The sequence below is a fragment of the Myxocyprinus asiaticus genome, chromosome 3 (assembly GCF_019703515.2).
Source record: "Myxocyprinus asiaticus isolate MX2 ecotype Aquarium Trade chromosome 3, UBuf_Myxa_2, whole genome shotgun sequence".
NCBI lineage: Eukaryota > Metazoa > Chordata > Actinopteri > Cypriniformes > Catostomidae > Myxocyprinus > Myxocyprinus asiaticus.
This window is the reverse complement of record NC_059346.1, coordinates 9,679,852-9,695,632: the sequence shown is the minus strand read 5'-3', so window position 1 is coordinate 9,695,632 and position 15,781 is coordinate 9,679,852. Positions and strand designations below refer to the sequence as shown.

General features: G+C 34.6%; 2 protein-coding genes across 8 annotated transcripts in view; both read left to right on the top strand.

Moving 5' to 3' along the window:
* The first annotated feature begins 5,763 nt into the window (after nucleotides 1–5,763).
* figla (folliculogenesis specific bHLH transcription factor) lies at nucleotides 5,764–10,733 on the top strand. The gene is made up of 4 exons (XM_051669399.1): nucleotides 5,764–6,207; nucleotides 8,357–8,506; nucleotides 9,937–10,026; nucleotides 10,237–10,733. Exons 1-4 carry the CDS (start codon nucleotides 5,986–5,988, stop codon nucleotides 10,423–10,425), a joined length of 651 nt encoding a protein of 216 aa, XP_051525359.1. The 5' UTR covers nucleotides 5,764–5,985; the 3' UTR covers nucleotides 10,426–10,733.
* Nucleotides 10,734–11,984: 1,251 nt separating this feature from the next.
* The window catches only part of LOC127419919 (beta-adducin-like), a 36,904-nt gene continuing 33,107 nt past the window's right edge, over nucleotides 11,985–15,781 (top strand). For 2 of the 7 annotated variants that reach the window (XR_007893754.1, XR_007893751.1), the window contains exon 1: nucleotides 11,985–12,408. The gene's annotated coding sequence lies outside the window, so the exon portion shown is untranslated. Of the gene's footprint in view, nucleotides 12,409–14,801; nucleotides 14,881–15,781 lie in introns of all 7 variants that reach the window. The other 5 variants (XM_051661756.1, XM_051661779.1, XM_051661749.1 and 2 more) reach the window with 4 other exon arrangements.

Sequence of the window (15,781 nt, the reverse complement as noted above, 5' to 3'; positions counted from 1 at the left end):
CTGACATCCTCAATGATGTGTCCGCCCATCCTTCATCACGTTCACAACATCGGAATAGTGTAGGTCAGTCCTCCCATCACCATCAGGAGGAAAGGAGTATGTCAGTCCTTCCATCACCATTGGGAAGAAATGAGAATAGGAGAGGCACTTTGGACTTTATCATGTTCTGTGTATCTGAAAACAAACATATGAAGTGATCTAGACCCAGAATGTAAATGTGCAGCTAGGCACGTCTTGTTTCAGGCTGTGTGACACAGTCAAGCAGAACCAACAATGCTTTCTTTATGACTGTTCTCTACTTTCTTTATTTCATAGAAACCGTTTCACAATTTCCAATCTTCTGCTTTTGCACCCACACAATTGGGAGTGCAAGGTCTGAGATGTTTCCCATAGTTCAGACTACATGTAACTTTAATGGAGAGTTCAGAAGGAAAAAGCAATTTACATTCTGAGGTATTAACCAGTTTGCTACAATCCAAGACCTTGAAAGGCCATGAAAATCGTTGCCAGATTTTGTGCGTTGTAAAAGTCAGTGAATACACAATCAGAAGCCATTATGTCACTGTCTTTTCATAACCTGAGAGCAAAAAAACCTTTTGGTGCTTCTTTATGTTCAAGGGTGCTACAGTATTTGAATGATCTTTGCAATCCAGATTCCTTTCCAAATACATTGAAGCAAGCACTTGATATACCTGCAACGCCAATATAACTATTAATTTAAGCTATTACAATATCAAATACACAAATTGCCTTTGGAGAGAGTTGGTCCTCCATTATCAGATAAGCATGGGTTGAATTCTTCACATCCCACGGGTGCATTAATTTATTGTAAAATAGCAGCTGATCGGATTCCAAACCTACGATGGTGTCTCAATTGTTCACAAAAATCATTACTCTGAGGAAACCTACGGCTTATTGTATGAACAACTGAAAGACATAGGCCCACTTTTTGAATGGTTTTTAATCTTTGTGATGGCCCCATTGTTCATCCATCCATTTTTGTTTTTATCATTCATTCCTCCTCCTCCTTAAATTATCAATTACCAACAACTTTGTGGTGTTTTGTGCTACAGTTAATTAAGTTATAAATTGTGCTTTATAAAAATTCTTGTTGTAAGCTAAATTGTGAAGCTTATTTTTTTCCATCACTCGCTGATTAGATGTAATAGCTGAGCTGTTGATATGGATTTTCTGTCTACGAAAAGTTGTTAAAAGATAACAAAGAAAATATTTCTCAAAAATAATAAATGAACCTCTTTAAGGTCTCTCACAATTCTCTCCAAGGGAAAACATGAATTCAGAAATGAATAGAAAAGTAAAATGTTGAATTACTTATTTGTAGTTTTCAGTTAAGGAGGTATTTTCTCTTCTTTTGGTTGTGAATGTACAGACATTCTTTTCAGTGCCATCTTCTTTTATATGTCTTTTAATTATGACAGTTCAAAATGAAGCATAAGACAGTGATTGTTCAAAACAATAAAAAAGGAGTTAACTAATTTGCAAGATGAAAGGTAATTACCAGTCTAAAATTATTACTGAGTTCAGTAAGCATAGACCGATTTTAGCTAAAGAAAATTCAATCTACTGTTTCCAATTTCGCTGTGAGATCAATCTGACTGAGTTTTAAGCTGTTACATGTATAAGGAAAAGTCTCTGCATACAGTTTAACTGCTAAAAAATATCATTTTTAGATATATCAGGCTGATCTATCCATTAACTGTAAAAAGACAAAAAACATTTTGGCATTTGAACTAATCAATGGACACGTCTTTGGACTGCGAATGTAAGAATGGGCAAATATTTTTGGCAGCACTAATTAATTTTGTCTATTCTCATTTAAGGTCATGAAAACACTTAAGGGATAATCTGGTTAATCAATGAGTTGTAGTTTAATTTCAGGTCTAGTTTAGTAGTTTCCTTTCAGGTATTGGAGTTCCCAGGTGTGGTTTTATGACTGTGAAGCAGAGTAACAGGAAACTGATAAAGCTAAGCAGGATGTTTACATCATAAATAGCCTTTGCATGATTCAGTTTAGCTAGTGTGTTTAGATTAAGATTAAGTAATGATATCACTTTAAATATAAGAATTATTTCATGGTGAATCACATAAATGCCTCAGGAAGGATTACATTTTCCATTTTCACTTAATCAGTTTATAAAAGATAATTTCTTACCAAAGAAAGATGGTGATAAACAGTACAGGTTTTTTCCATTACAGTAGTACTAGCTCAGACTGGGGGCAAATCATGATGGTACTTTCTTGTGTGGTTATCATCAATGCATATAATTTCTGAACCAGTGGCACTTAATTTTGGAAGCATGCTAATTGAAGAAGAAGAATATAGTATCTACTTAAAAAGTTGATTTTAAATAATTTATTTACATTTTAAATAAAGTTTATTATAGAATTTTAATATCATCTGAGACCGAAGAAAATGCAAAAATAATAACAAATAAAGGCACAAAATTCATGCAAGTGCAATCTGCTGCATTCATGCCTATATTTATGTATGCATGCTGAATCAACAATGACTTCACAAAAATGAACAGCTATCAGATGGAGTGTTTTTGTTCAATAAGAATGGGAACACTTGATAAAAAGCTGATTTAAAATAAGTATTGGCGATTTTATAAAGAATGAATGAATCACATTATTATTACTAAACATACTCTACACTCTAAAAAATTTCTGTAATTTTAACTGTAAAAGACTGTAAAACTGCTACAGAATTTTTTTTTTAATTGATTAATTGAGTATTAACTGTAAAATATACAATAAAATATTGTAATATATTTTAAAAGACAATACAATAGTTTTTACAATAAAATGTTGTAAAAATGTAATTTTTTTAGATGTCAAAAGTATGATTTTCCTGTTTAATTAATGGTAAAAATTTACATTATGTTTAACAGGAGAGTTCATGTACTTTTTACAGTAAATTATTGTTAAAATTACAGTAAAAAACGTTCCCACAATTCCCTGCATGACCCATCATATTTCATTATATTTTATGGGAATACTTATGTTTCTTATTTTTAATATCATTTACGTACATTGGGGTGTTCTGTGTTATATTTGATGTAGTTTAGTTAATGTTTACTGCATTATTTTAATTTCACATGTGTTACCCTGACGGTGTTTAGTGTTTGTGTGAGTGACACTGAGCACTGTGTCTGTGCATGTTTATTGGTCATTGTTCCTGGAAGGGTCACTATTGATGAACTTCATGTCATCATATGCCCTTCTGTAATTACTACGGTGATTAACAATACATTATAAAGTGAAAAGCAGAATTTTACTATTTGTCACAGTATGTTAAGATTTTCATTGTAGTGGAGACCGGGGCTAGTTGTCACGCAGGTTAGGGCTATTTCACTAGGTACTAGTGCACTTTTTTTACAGTGCCAGGTCATGTAAATTACAACAGTTATAAACTGCACATTTTACAGGTTGTTCTGTAAAGTTGTTTACATTTTTACTGTATTTTTTACATAATTATTCTGGCAACCACAGCTGCCAGCTTTTTTTTTTTTTTTTTAAACAACAGGATTTTTTTTACAGTGTAAGTATTATGCTCAAAATACAAAATTTTATGTAAAATGATTGTATGCTAGAAATACTTGGGGCTAGTTGTTATGCTCCTGTTAATATTTCTCAGGGTATATTCTTGACAGTCAGTTTCTGCATGTCCACATGTCTTAGGTCATGGCTAATAAATAAATAAATAAAATAAAAAATAATTTGAAAAAAAAATAAAAAAAAGTTTTGTTGAATGTTTTTTCTGTTACTGTCTATGAAAAAAAAAATACGGCTCATTTAACACCTATTGTGACAATAATGGGGAATATTCTCACACTATACAGGCCTATTTAATATAGGCCATTAAATAGCCTTTTATAGGCTTTTCAGCTAAATCTAAAGAGCAAAACAATTCTGAAACACAAATAGACTTCATTACAATGCAAAAAAAATTGAATTAAAAGTTATCATATAAACATATCAAACCATTATATTGGCCAAAATGAATTGTTTATTAATTGAATAACATTTACAATGTAAACATAAAACGTGTGCACAGTCAATCTGTCCTGACCTGATATTAAAAGAAAAAACACCAATGTACCTCATAATATAGTTGACCCTTGCCTCGCTGCTGGAAGAGTTATTAAGGAGGCCAGCAGGGGGTGCTCACCTTGCGGTCTGTGTGGGTCCTGATGTCCCAGTATAGTGACGTTAAATCGTGGTCCTGGTCCTGATTCTCTGTTGTTATTAAAAACCCCAGGACACTTCTTGTAAAGAGTAGGGGTGTAACCCTGGTGTCTGGGCCAAATTCCCCCCATTGGCCCTTATCAATCATAGCCTCCTAAAAATCCCCATCCATTAATTGGCTCTATAACTCTCCTCTCTGGTGCATTATGGCTGCTGTCGCATCATCCAGGTGGATGCTGCACACTGGTGGTGTTTGAGGAGAGTCCCCTGTTCACTGTGTAAAGCACTTTGAGTGTCGTGTCAGAAAAGTGCTAAATATATGTAACATTCATTCATTCAAAAGGAATATTTTGGGTTCAATACAAGTTAAGATCAGTCCACAGCACTGATTAACAATGCATAATATTAATTAACACACACACACACACACACACACAAAAAAAAAAAAAAAAAAAAACATTTTGACTTGCCCCTCCTTTTCTTTAAAAAAGCAAAAATCTGGGTTACAGTGAGGCACTTACAATGGAAGTGAATGGGGCTAATCTGGAAACGTTAAAATACTCACCTTTTCAAAAATATAGCCACAAGACGAAAACAATATGCCTGTTAAAATGATTTTAGTGTGATAAAATGGCTTAGTAATCTTTTTTGTGTAAAGTTACAGCCAATTTTACAACTTTGTTGCCATGACGGAGTAACAACAACGATGTCAACGATGTCAACAAACCTTAAAACCCTAAAATGACTGTAAATATTACAATTTAAACAACTTTACAGCTTAAATGATACATGAGTTTTAACAGAAGAATTAATGTAAGTGCTTTTATAAAATTATAAGCTTCACATTTCTGACTTTAAAATCTCCCAAAGTTGGACCCCTTTACTTCCATTTTAAGTGCCTCGCGAATTTCTTTTCTTTTTTTTTCTTTTTTTTTTTTTTGGTGGCAATTAACATTATGCCACAAATGCTGTCGATTGTGCTTAACTTGTACTGAACCCAGAATATTCCTTTAAAGTATCCATATCTCAGTGTGCTTTTATTGTGTTAACTTGTTTACCTAAAGGTCAGATATGATGGTATTGGAATTTTAGGAATTATTCTAATTCAAGACAGCTTAGAAAAGAACTGTGTTTGAAATCAGCATACAGAACTATTGCTAGAGAAAACGAGAATTTTGTTCAATTGGACTTTTGTCTGAAAATCTTGTAGTTACCTAGTGAAATAGCCCTAACCTGCGTGACAACTAGCCCCGGTCTCCACTACAATGAAAATCTTAACATACTGTGACAAATAGTAGAATTGTATTATGTTAATCACATTACTGAGAGCTTGACATTAAATCATATAACACACACACACACACACACACACACACACACACACACACACACACACACAAATCTTATCCAATCATTCACAGGTATTCAATGGGCGGGATTTCATTCGCCACAATGCATGCTCACGACATAGCGACTAGTGGTGAAGATTGATATAGCACCTAATCATCTCAAGCAGTCTGCATGGAAAGTGTGGAGTTTGGCACACAGGTGAAATTAGTTTGAATTTGATTTTTGATCAATCGGTTAATAACTTCTGGACCAATAGATTCCACGATAGTAGACTATGAGTTAAATAATTTACATGCGAGGCCTTTAGCTTTAACATTGTTAAATCAGGTTATACCATGCTGTGAAGATATCTAATTTAGTACATTGTAAAATATATATAAATATATATATATATATATATAAATAAAAAAAAAAAAAAAACTTGAAATGAATGGAAGAAAGTTTAGGGCCATAGTGGGACTGATGAAGGTCCCAGAGCGCGAGTTAATGGGTGATATTTTATTGCGCGAGAGTGCTGAACCCTCACTTCCTGTTCATGTGAGTATCGGTAAATTTATCCGGTTGGACGACGGCCAGTACATCGATACGGAGGACAGAGATAAAGCTGTAAAGAGACGACAGCTTGCGAACGCAAAGGAGAGATTGAGGGTGAGTGTTTACAACATGCTTACGCTCTCAATACTTGTACATTTCTGCCCCCATTTGGTGAAGTTCTGCAGATTCCCAAGTTATATGTATTATATTTCTATATATTCTCAAGTACTTGGGTGCTTGTGTTTAATTACAGTATCCCTCATACTCTTTATTCTTACACTTTTCTGCAGTTATTCAGAGCCAGTTTAGTTCCATTCACTGAACATGCAGACTGCGTTAAAAAAGCTAACTAAAAGGAATAGTTCACCCGAAAATGAAAAGTCTGTTGTATTACTTGGTACTTTGCAACCCAAAAGGAAATGTTAGGGAGAATGACAGCCTCAGTCACCATTCACTTTCATTCTATGGAAAAAAGATGCAATAAAAGAGAATGGTGACTGAGGCTAACATTCTGTCTAACATCTATTCTTGTGTTCCACAGAAGAAAGGAAGTCATAGGGGTTTGAATCAACATAAGGGTGAGTAAATGAGGACGGAATTCACTTTTTCTTTTCTTTTTTTTTTGGGTGAGCTTGCCCTTTGTAATATATCTGCTGATCATTAGCTTTAATCTAAATTTGATTGAACATTAACATGTATTATTGTTAGATATGAAGGCAACAAATCAATTAGCTGCCTTGTGTCAGATGTCAAAGGATAAAACATCAGAGCCGAAATCCTGATGTTGGATCTACCTTAAATATGATAACATTTGACGGAATGAGAATTAAAGGGATAGTTCAACAAAAATTTAAGTTGTCTTGTCATTCCAAACTTACTTGCTTATGTGGAACACAAGGAGAAATGTAAAAATGTTGACCACTCTTTCCGAAACAATGGAAGTGAATGGGGACTGAAGGCTTGGGTATACTTAGTTTTTCCATGTTCCAGATGGACCGTGCCTGGTCAACCGCGTTGCCTTTCACAGTATACTCTTGACCGCGAGTGAATACGAATGCATTCTATAAATACACCGTACGACTACTTTGTGATGCTCTTTTAGTACAGTAAAAGGCAGGTGCATACGTGCAGATGAGGACTCAAATCTGTGGTCCGCGCAAATATTACCACACGCCAGATTTTAACTGCTATAGTGAGAGGAAATAAAGGTTCCGGCTCCAACATGTCTGTGTGCTGCACTCGCATCAAGCATGCCCCCTTTAAAATGGGGTGACGGTTAAATGTAAAGAAAGTGGCAGTTTAGAAATGTGTAAGTATAAATTATTCCTTATTTTAAAAAAAATTAATAAAACAAATTCTACTTTAAAGGGATAATTTGCCCAAAAATGAAAATTCTCTCATCATTCACTCACCCTCATGCCATCCCAGATGTGTATGACTTTCTTTCTTCTGCTGAACACAAATGAAGATTTTTGAAAAATATCTCAGCTCCGTGGTTCCAGACAGTGCAAGTGAATGGTGACCAGAACTTTGAGTGTCCAAAAAGCATGTAAAGGCAGCATGGAAGTAATCCCTATGACTCCAGTGGTTAAATCTGTATATTTAGAAGCAATATGATAGGTGTGGGTGAGAAACGGATCAATATTTAAGTAATTTTTACTATAAAACTTCACTTTCACGTTCTTTTGTTTTTGGCGATTCGCATTTTTTGTGCATGTCGCCACCTACTGTGCACAGAGGAGAATTTATAGTACAAAAAAGGACTTAAAATTGATCTGTTTCTCACCCACAACTATCATATCACTTCTGAAAACATTAAACAACTGGAGTCTTATAGATTACTTTTATGCTGCCTTTATGTGCTTTTTTTTTTTTTTTTTTTTAACCTTCAAAATTCTAACCACCATTCATTTGCGTTGTATGGACCTACAGAGCTGAGATATTCTTCTAAAAATCTTCATTTTTGTTCTGCAGAAGAAAGTCATACACATCTGGGATGGCATGAGGATGAGTAAATGAGAGAATTTTCATTTTTGGGTGAACTATCCCTTTAACTGATTTGGATTTTAGAAAAGTACAGAAAAAACCCTGACTTGAATGAGATGTCAATGATATGAAAACCACTTGTTTAGAAATCGAGGTATACCGTGAACCCATTATATCCCAATTCTGAGTTTGTTCCTCCAGGTCTATTTTTATGTGACTTTTTCAATCTAAAGCACTTCTGAAATTTTGCCAGTTAATTTTCCAATGTGTCCCTCAGGTAAGGAGCCTGAACAGCATGTTCTCGTACCTTCGCCGTATCGTGCCAGTGATGCCACGAGACCGAAAGCCCAGTAAAGTGGACATGCTTAAGGCTGCAACGGAGTACATCCGGCTCCTCTCAGCTGTCCTCAATCACACCTCTACCAGTGTGAGTCAAGTGTACGGCAGTCCTGCCCATTCTGTTTTGAATTATATTTACACTACCCTTCAAAAGTTTGAACCTATTAAATTGTTTGAAGAAATTATTTTATTCATCATTTTAAAGTTAATCAAGAATTACAGTAAAGATGTTTATAATGTTAAATATTACTTTCTATTAAAAAAAAAAAAAATGCTGTATTCTTCAAACTTTGTTCATCCCAAAAATCCCAAGTAATTATTGCTGCAGCCCAGATATCTCCAATTTGGGTTGGAAACTCAAAGTAGCCAAGAAAACTCAGGAAGGGGGTGGAGTTACTCTAGAAGGGGGTTGGGCCCATTCTAGAAGGGGCCACACTTCCAGCCACAGTTAGGGTCTTTTCTGGCAGTTTGGAGCTCGGCCTGCAGCTATATTTTTCTCAAATCCTCTACTTGCAGCAGTGATGCCTTTGGCATTCTAGCAGTCATTTTACTCTAGATCTTCATCCCATGCTTTCTGCAGCACTTTCCGAAGATGTAAATGGCTTGTAAGGCACTTCTCATGGATTTTCCAACCAAGCTTTTCTAACAACAGCTTAACCTCAAACTTTGATTCATCCGTACATAATACTCATTTTTAATCATTTACCACTCAAACTTTTAAGTTCTTTTGCACATTCTACCCCATTTGACAGTTTGTCAGTTTCAGATGTGACTTTTTCTTTGAAAGTCTGCCTAAAATGCCAAAATCCCAGAGTCTTCTCTTCATTTATGCAGATTAAACTGGTGTTTGGCCTGAACTGATCATTGAGGCTGCCAGTTTCTCAAACTAGAGACTTTAATGTACAGTACTAGTCTTTTTGTTGTACAGCTGGGCCGTCCACTTCCCATTCTGTCCTGGTTTAATCCAGTTTGATATTTTCTTTCAAGACAGTAGTGCATGGAAAAGCCTTTATCTCTCAAAAGAACATTAGACTGATGTATTTCAAGAGTTTTTTTTATTTTTTTTTTTAAACCAAAATTTGACTTGCAAGGGAAAAGTGACTTGCAAGTGTACTCCATACTTCAGCTACCAAAAAAATATCATTGTATTGTGATGTCCATACTTCATTGAGTGGATCTGTTCTTAAAAAAAAAAAAAAAAAAAAAAAAAAGGGAAATGTTTGAGTACCAAATTAGTATTTAGAAAACGTGATTCATTATTTTTTTTTTTTAGTACACTGAAGTGATGATTGTCGAAAATAGGTCTTTGTCATTGCAGGTAAAATTGTTATAAAATAAAGTTATTTCAAAAAGTAATTTGCAGCATTAAAATAGCTTTTTTTAAATTAATTTAAAACTGTTGAAAGCTAGTGTAAAACAGAATACCAAATTTGTTCTCTTTTTTCCAAGAAGGTACTGTAAAAACAAGCTTGAAATATACAGTAGGACAGAAAAAGCCTTGATGCTTTGAATTTGCAGGGCAATGGGAATCCTAATGTTTTTCTAGAGACTGGAATCAACTGTTCGAACACAGAGACTGACTACTCTGAGTTATGGACCATGGATGATGTGAGTTCTCCATTATAATTCTCTGCAATTATATATAATATACTGTATGATAAGTATACAGGATATTGGAGTTTATATATAAAATATAAGTAAACACTCCAATTCTGTTATCATAATATAGCTATTCAGTAATACTGTATGTTAACAATGTTATTTTTGATAGTTGTAACTTGGATTTTATTTTATCAAGCCTGTCAATCTTGTTCACAGGCCATGGAGCCAATATCAAATCCCTTTCTGTCAGAGGGAGTGAGTGTGGCTGCCCCAGTGGTCACCATGGCGACAGGAGCAGATGATGACTTTGATCTGAACAATGTGACAGTACAGTGTGTTGTACCAATGTACATTGTTCAGGTTGGCTCAGACCAAACTTTGGTAACTGGCACACTTCCATCTTAAAGGCCCCACTGAATCCTTTTTGGTGCCTTAAATTAGGCTCACTGTTTTTTTTTTTTTTTTTTTTTTTTCCCCTGTAACTTTTTATTTAATTTTTTTTTAATTTTTTTTCGTTTGTGTTAGCTTGATGCTATTTGTGCAGCCACTATTTAATATTACAGAAGTATTTTTGTCTGCTATTATAAGGATTGATTGTTTAATATTATGCTGAGCTGTACTGAAATTATTTTGGTAGTATTATTTTCTCAATGTGAACTTAAACTCATAAGAATATAAGAGGCAGATAAGCAAATGTTAATTTAGTTTTTTCACCTGCAGTATATTGGTTTAAAAAAACTAGATGAAAATGCAAATAAATTATAAATTGTAATTAAGTGTCATTAGTTTTTACAAATCTTGTGAAGTTTGTATAGACTGTAGGTAGTTGATAAATAACATGAACATTATACATTTTTCAACATCAAGATTTTAGGTTCATATATATATATATATATATATATATATATATATATATATATATATATATATATATATATATATATATATATATATATATATATATATATATATATATAATATAATATATATTTTTAAATGCTGTAAAGCTGGTCACCATTTAAAGGGATAGTTCACCCAAAAATGAAAATTCTCATTTACTCACCCTCAAGCCATCCCAGATGTGTGACTTTCTTATTTCTGCAGAACACAAATGAAAATGTTTAGAAGAATAGCTCTGCTTTGTTGGTCCTTACAATGCAAATAAATGGTGACCAGAAATCTGAAGATCCAAAAAGCATATAAAGGCAGCATAAAAGTGTGGGTGAGAAACGGATCAATGTTTAAGTCCTTTTTTTTCCCCTATAAATCTCCACTTTCACATCTGAAAGTCACATGCGGTGCCTGTTTAGTTTTACTTTCACATGTGAAAGTGGAGATTTAGAGTAAAAAAAAGACTTCCTGTAAGTATTGATCTGCTTCTTACCCACACCTATCATATGGCTTCTGAAAAGATGGATTTAACCACCGAAGTCTTAGATTATTTTTTTGCTGCTTTTATCTGCTTTTTAGACCTTCAGATTTCTGGCCACCATTCACTTGCATTGAAATGATCAACAGAGCTGAGATATTCTTCTAAAAATCTTTGTGTTCTGCAGATAGCAGTCATAAACATCTTGGATGGCATGAGGGTGAACTATGCCTTTAAGTTTCAGTATTTTTTTTATTTATTTTTATTATTTTAGCTTTTTGCAGTTCACTTGGCACTGTGGTGTGACAAAAGTATATTTGAAAGCTACAAATATTCTATTAAGTTACTAATGAAGTCATGCATGCATAATTAAAATAGACTTCGGAAGATGTTTAAAAATGGTTTTAGATTAAATGTTGCTTGACATGTTTTGTTAATACCCATATTATTTTTGTATATTTTCAATGTTGTTGTTTTCCATCGCAACACTATGTATTAAGGTCAAAGTGAATCGTTTAAACATACAGTAATTGCTTCTTTGTAATATCAAAAAAACGTCAGAAGGTGGAGCCAGGGGCGCGCGCTTCAGTAATCCGCGGCTGCATCATTCTGCATCCACAATTAATAATCTGTCAACCGACAGTTCTACGCTATTCAATACTGTACAACGTGACAACTATTTTCGTTTAACATGTATATGCTAGTATTTTAACACTACTGGCGAACAAACTACTCTTAATGTGCATTTAAAAACGAACCGGAGCTGAATCCATACAGCAACGCGCGAGGACATGAATCTGGCAGGCGTGGTCGTGGGCTGGTCCAGCCTGCAATAAACGTCAAAAAACAGAGGGGATGCGGAGCTCTAAGAAAACACGGACCCAAACAATACCATTCACAACGGAAAACAAGACTAATTAGCGATTGCTTGTGCACGCGCCTGTTTTTAAACATTAGCTTGCGGTATTATATGGTGACTGCGTGCATAAAGGACAAAGAGGAGAGGATGCTGCTGTAAGGTAAGCCTTTACTGTCTCGTGCATGATTTTTTTCCCTCATCATAGAGTTCTGTCAATAGTTGCTGAGATTTCCAAGGACCCAAGATTTGCATAATAATGCACAAACATGGGAACGAAGGAATTTCGGACCCCTCGTATCCATCATGTTTATAGTGCCAGTACTGCAACTGTGATGCTGCCCTGTCGTGATATTGCATGGTTGCACGAATTTAATACAAGATTTACTATTACAACATTATTTAATAGCATTAACAGCAGGCTATGTAAGAAACAAATAACTGGAGAAAATGGAACCAGACTGCATTCCTCTAGCTGAAATAGTTTATAATAGATGTGATGTGCTCTCAATGCTTTTTTTTATTCATTTAAATTACTCAAAGGCCCTAGGGCCTTGTTTTCATTTAAGCGTTAATGAGCGTACGAGTGCCATGATGGCTGTTTTGAGAGTTTAATGTAGACTTGTCAAAGAAAAAGCAAACATCTCATATTTCATGTTTTTCTAAGGGGCTGTATTTTGATATGGATTTGATACTTAGTAACATGCGTTTCTTAACAACTCTTGGCTTCTCGATTTGTCTGGGTTTGTCTTGGCACTGATGCCCGGAGGCCCACCGCGCGCTGCTGGTGCTGATGCTGCAGCGGTGCTCGCGTTGTTGCCAGGCAGCCGCGCGAACATTGACTGTGGCTTTTTTGCTCAAAACAACCGCGACAACACGTTTTATAATACTGCTTTATCTAGTCGTTTTTGGTTTCATTATACCCCTTAATATGACGCCTTTATTCCCAGCTGATAGTATTTCTCATTTTCACCGCAGTTCAAAAGGTGTTGTTTTCCATGTATGAGAAGTGGGCGTGACTCGTGAGTTTTTCCCCCCTGGTATATGATGAGCCCTAGAGAGAGGGACGGCACAGCCCCTTCTGCTCAATCTCCAGCAATCCAAAAATCCCCAAAACTCATGTTAATAAGCTGACCCTCGTTAATTAGTTTTGGCAGACTCCTGTTCATTTTAATTAACTTTTCAAACATTGCATATTTTTTTGTGAATTAATCAAACCACAATTGTCACGATGTATCATTTTCAGTTAGGCCTACTTTTTTCAACAGGGGCATTGGAACAATTTAATGGTCTCAGGCTAAATAAATAGTTAGAAAATACAGATCTTAATAGTATAAATAGTCAACATTTTTTTACTATAGGAATTTGCTAACATTTGTAAATAATTATGCATGCATGACCTCATTAATAACTTAATGAAATATCTATAGCTTTAAAAAATACTTTTATCACACCACATGGCTATTTAAGTAAACTGCAAAAAGCTAAAATAATATTTAAAAAGCTTAAAGGGACAGTTCACCCAAAAATGACAATTCTGTCATCATTTACTCACTTTCATGCCATCCCAGATGTGTGACTTTCTTCTGCAGAACACAATATTATTATTTTTTTTTAGAAGAATATTTCAGCTGTAAGTCCATACAATGCAATTAAATCGTGACCAGACCTTTTGAAGCTCCGAAAATCACAAAGGCAGCATACAAATTATTCATAAGACTCCAGTGGTTAAAACCATGTCTTCAGAAGCGATATGATGGGTGTGAGTGAGAAACCGGTCAATATTTAAGTCAGGTTTTACTTAAAATCATTTAGAACAAAGATTTTACCACACTAAAATCATGTTAGCATGTATAATATTTACATGAGCACAACTTGTATTTAATCCGAACATTCCTTTAACGTAATCAGCAAGGGATATAAGATGTTTAATAAAGAAATATGTAACAAATTGTTAATCATCATTTAGATGCCACGTAAACTCCATTTAGATACGACATGAAACTTAAATTTCTTGATGTAATGTTAAAGAATGAATGTTTTCATTAAAACACTAACGACAAGTTTGTGCACAACAAAGTTTGTGCAACATTCTCTCTTACCACCTAGTTTTTTTAAAGTGTGGAAAAATGCATAATTTTTCTTATACATTTAATTAATATAGTATAGAATAACAGCTATATATGGTGTAGTATAATTGACACAAAAAGGCTTAACTTGTATAGAAACTGTATTTGTATTCTTTCATAAGGCACATAGAGATGCACTTCATTGATTATGTGTAGCACATTTCTTTTTTTTTTTTTTTTCATGGGTAATATAGTTCTCAGTGCATTATCATGCAGAAGTGAAAGCATCCAGAACCACACATTAACTTAATTAGAATACTCATCTAAAATCAATCAAGCATTACTTTTACCATTATACATTCCCTTCTATCTCCCCACTTGATAAAAGCATTAGGATTTCTCAGTCAGGGAGAAAGCCCTCATCCGGTTTGCAAAGCTCAGTTTCAGACCGATCAATAAGTAACAGGCACATGTACATGTCTTTTAGTGTCTTTCTAGAGCCCTACTCAAAACGACATCAAAGGCTGGCTGTAGCAGAAGACAGTGGTGAATGTTTGGAACATGATGTGAGTTAAAGGCAGGAATACGGGTAAACTGAGGGTTGATCACTGTATTACAGCAGAGGGACTTGTTTAAATTTGATCCACTTGAGTAAAAAGCTGTGTTTGAAACCCAGCCAAAGGGTAGTGCAGGGCGGCGCCAGTATGCTGTCTGGATCCAGAGGGTCCCCAGACATTATGCAGGCTCCCCAGAGAGAGGGCCTCTCAGTGGGGGTCCCAGAGCACCTGAGACCCTGCCAGACTACCAAACACAAAGATGCTGTGACTGTCAATGCATTAACTCGTTGACACAACTTGAGTACTTTGTCACAAGGATTATAATTTTCTCTCTACAAATTCTTTTTCCACAAAATTTGAAACTAATTGAATGACACATACAATAGGTGATTAAAGATACATTTACCAAAGCAACATAAATTATATATTGCGTAGATTATCCATATGAGATAAATTGTTCATTTATCATGTTGATGAGATGACAGATTTTGAAGCACAAAATTTTAGATATATTCAGTTTAGATGATGAGTAAATCTCTCAAAACCTGTCAAAAATATGTTCAGGTCATATTTCACCCCAAAATCAAAAGAAAACGATAAGAAGTTATACTGTATATTACATAAAGATAATGAAAACTATTTGGTAACACTTTTACAATAAGGTTCCATTTGTTAATGTTAGTTAACAACATTAGTTAACATGAACTAACAATGAACAGTATTATTAAGCATTTATTAATCTTAGTAAATGTTAATTTCAACATATAGTAATACATTTTTAAATCAAAAGTTGTATATTGTAAGTAAGGGATAATGTACAGTTCGCTTCGCGTCGGGGTCCTGATCACCCTGTCAGGGTTTATTGTGCGACAACAACTGGCTGACTTTTATTTGTCCCACTTATTACACG